The sequence below is a fragment of the Echinococcus granulosus genome (assembly GCF_000524195.1).
Source record: "Echinococcus granulosus chromosome Unknown EG_S00179, whole genome shotgun sequence".
NCBI lineage: Eukaryota > Metazoa > Platyhelminthes > Cestoda > Cyclophyllidea > Taeniidae > Echinococcus > Echinococcus granulosus.
The window spans coordinates 80,621-84,470 of NW_020170559.1; the positions used below are offsets into that span (position 1 = coordinate 80,621).

Genomic DNA, 3,850 nt, shown 5'->3' on the forward strand with positions numbered 1-3,850 from the left:
TCAAGAAATGAGCACTTGGCTGTTTAATCTGAGCAAATCTACTAGTAAATTTCAAATTCATCGCTGCCATATATGGGGTAGATTTGTTAGCGGTTATTAAAAGTTGATAAAAATATTTTAAATCGAAGTAAAGGACTTGAAACATGTCTCGTCTCATTCTTATGGCATTTAATGGGCTCTAAATGAGAGTCAGTTAATCAACAAGTACAAAGTTTTTAAGTGAAATGTTGATGACATTTTAAAATACCGGTTGCGCAGGCCTTTTGGTGGTCAACGATTAAACCTTTACCCTGATGGCAAGATGTTTCGCGCATGTCATTGACCCATAGAAAAGATACTTCCAGACTCGTCCTTAAATACAACGGACACAAATTTGCGAACAGATCTATTCAAAATTAAGTATAGAGAAAAATCATTGAAACTAGAAGCAAAAAACTTTAGTACGTAAGTGAAATAACTTCCAAGTACTTTTAAGATTTTTTGGGATTGTGGCCATGACAACAGTTTCGCACACCTCCGAGTGCCATGACTACGTGAGATGTGGTGCACATTCAACCAGGCACTATGGCCAGGACTGGTGACCCAGATCAACTGGCAAAGGCAATTTTAAAGAAGACCAAAGAAATTGACAAAGATGGCTATGCTTTTTTTGAAAGAGCGGCTAAAAGGTCTTCTTCAGAAAAGGCACCCGGTAAGTGGGCAATGCTCCCGAGATAACGGCAATTCCTTTTGTGTCGTAATCAGAAACTGTTTGCTTAGGAGTAAATAGTCTTTCATACGCTTATGTAGAGCAGTGATTTACTCAAATTCAAAGTTATTGCTACCAGGACTACATTTTCATTGTTTTTGTCCTATGAAGGGAGATATTCGAAGTGAAAGAATAACCGTTTATCATGAAGTTTTAGGGGAAAGTATTTTACCACTTCCATCTTAATGGATGCCTATTACTACTTGGGACAATTTTTTGCCCTCGATTATGTAAATCACAACTCCGATGTCACTGCAAAACTAGGGTCAAAATCATGGCGGAAAATAGTAGCCTATTACCACCAAAGTGGGGGGAATAAAATTACCAAAAGAGTATCCGTGAGAATCACAAGTTTTAAAGTATGTGGAGTGGATACTTCCAGATTGATAGTCCCAATGTCATATTAACAAAAGAATCCACTTGAGCATCTTCCCGGTGTTACACAGTACAAAAAAGCAGTCGGGAAGCCAAATGACTCTACTTTACCATTGACTGCCTTAAATTTTTGCCCCAATTCACCCTTCATTTAAATATTGAACTGCTTTGTTAAAGGCTCTCTACATCATATAAATTCTAATTCTCCCATAAAAAAGTGCTTGTGAATCTAACACTTACTCCATAAAAATATCCTCTACTACTTATTATGAGTTTGTCCAGACCAAAAACCAAGAGAGTGGATGCAACGAGTGATCAACAAGTGCGGAGGGGCGGAGAATTTTGGCAGCTTTTCACGCACAAAGGTGGACAAATACCTTCGTGGTCACATGCAATACACCCAACGACTACAAGCCAAACACGAGGTGGCCCTAAAGCACCTTCACCAGCTCTATAGAGGTGTCAAAGATAAATGAATAAAATTGGAATAGCCAAAAAGTGAATTATGAGTTTATCTGAAATTTTCAGTAGGAATACAAGCATGGAAAGTGGACCTTAGTATTGTCACAGCGTGGAACATTGATATCATCCACGAAGGGTGTCGTCAAATTAGTATATTGTTCTGGAAGATGACTGATAGTCTGTGGGTCGAATATTGCAGCAATTCTGGAGCTAACAGATAATGTTAAAATAATAGATACTTATTTCCATCAAAGAAGAGCCCTTGATAGCAGCACCACCTACTTGAATAGATGGTGATAAACTTGGTGATCATAGGGTAGGGCGAAGATGATCCGATTAACAAGGTCTACAATAAAAGTTGCAAAGGTTAAGACAAAGATGGTCTCATGGAGATGTTGACTGATCAGAGATCTGCCTCCTGAAAATGGTTCTAGACTCAAACTTACTAGATTCTGGAAGATGTGAGCCTAAATCGATGCGTATGGAAGGTGGCAGAGCAGGACCGAAGTGAAAGGCCTCAAATGAGAGAAGTATGCAGAAGGCCGCACACCTCTGATTTCGAGGTAGTGATATAGCAATTTTTGCAATTTTCGATCATCCACATTGTTTATCATGTCAAACACAAGTAAACCCCAAGCAATAACAGAAATTACTTATATTCCTGCTATTGGAGAAGGTCTTACCTTTTTAGTGAGATTTGCCTATTCAAAGCAGAGTAGAGCAAAACATTTCCTATTCAACAACTCACGTTTTGTTAGCAGAAACCAGCTACTTGAAAAAGCTACCATTTTCTTCTTGATAACCATCATTCAAGGTCTTAGGCTTAAAGAGAACTCACATCTCGGAATAAGTTCCAACAATTTGACGCTGGGGATACAGTCATCCAAATTTTCACAACATTTCGAAAGACTCTTGAGTCTTCGCTGGAGGGAGTTTCTATTTGTGGCCCTTGATAAGAATCTCTCCAGTTTACATGCACAACAACAGATAAAAGGCATTAGGCTTAGAGCTTATCAATTTATCCTTTACCTTTTTAACGTGTTGAAGTCGCGCTGATCTTAGATTGCTTGCTGACCGATCTGTTATATGAGATGACTGTACTGCAGCGAATATATCATCGGTTTCCCATACCACCATTCCACAATTCACTCCACACATCTACGACACACATCATTTCGTTTTCCAGAGAACATGGTTGCTTTGTATGTAGATGGCAGACTACAGTATGGGTTGGCCATGAGATGAAGACCATACAATTTTGACATGAAGTAAAGATGGACAGGAAAGGCGTAGGCAGTCGATAGGGTAAAGTCCTATTCCCAACACAGATGACCTTATACATCATTTGGGATGGGTGAAAGCTGTCACGTAATCCTCAGTAGTCTCTCACAATGTTACTTCTCAAAGTAATTACCACCTTGGGATCAGATAACTGCATGCATAACAGAGTTTGGAAGTGAAAAAGTGGACGGAACGGAGGTGGCCATGGTAAGGTGGTCTGCCTCTGGAGGCAGACCTCAATGAATAAAACTATTTTACTCTCTCACTACAGCAAACTCTCCACAAGCACATTTGGCTGCCAAGTTGCGGTCTCGCAGCCCTTCAGTACGTTGATTCTTTAGATGCTATCTGAATTGAATGCGCTGTAGCGACTTCAAGAATGACTAAGTATTAGATGATACTTGCTTGCTAAGAACCACTTAGCCATACGAATGCTCGATTAATAAAAATACTTTCAAGTAAGAGGTGATAAACTCAAGGCCCAAAATGTGGCACAATTCATTCAATGTATATTTCGTACGCTAATTATAGCATTCTTTACCATATTCACATTTAAATATATCACACCATTAGTGAAAGATAAAGTCAAGAGGCCAACAGTATGAACAATGGCACGGCAAATACAGAGGTGAACACTTGCAAAGAAAATGCAATTCGCTGGTCAGTGTCAACGCAGTCCAGGTGACAATAAAGCCGTATTGGTGATTGAATCCGAGAGGTCATAGGCTCTTTATCAGCAAGAACTGGTACCTCTTTGGCGTTGAAAATACTTAAGGAATCCAAATATGTCTCTACTTGAGCAGTGCCTCATGATAGGCTATTGTGCTAGCCCCAGAAAAAGGGGGTAAGATGACGGCATGAGGGAAATAGAAACCAACACTTTACAGACAGGAGAAAAGAACAAAAAGAAACAAAACAAGACTGTGCTGTACGGTAACTTACGTTAGTGGGAAGAAGGAGCACTCGTTCGCCCAGCTCTCCCAT

At 39.7% G+C, this 3,850-nt stretch overlaps 1 protein-coding gene across 1 annotated transcript in view; it reads right to left on the bottom strand. All coding sequences in view use genetic code 11, as the record gives it.

Moving 5' to 3' along the window:
• Positions 1-3,850, bottom strand: part of EGR_09963 (FK506-binding protein) — a gene marked incomplete at both ends in the record, with an annotated part of 8,638 nt that extends 4,788 nt beyond the window's left edge. Inside the window, 4 exons of the mRNA XM_024499212.1 lie at positions 1,678-1,795; positions 1,868-1,931; positions 2,032-2,137; positions 3,809-3,850. Of these exons, the coding sequence (XP_024346377.1) occupies positions 1,678-1,795; positions 1,868-1,931; positions 2,032-2,137; positions 3,809-3,850 (330 nt within the window). The remainder of the gene's footprint in view (positions 1-1,677; positions 1,796-1,867; positions 1,932-2,031; positions 2,138-3,808) is intronic.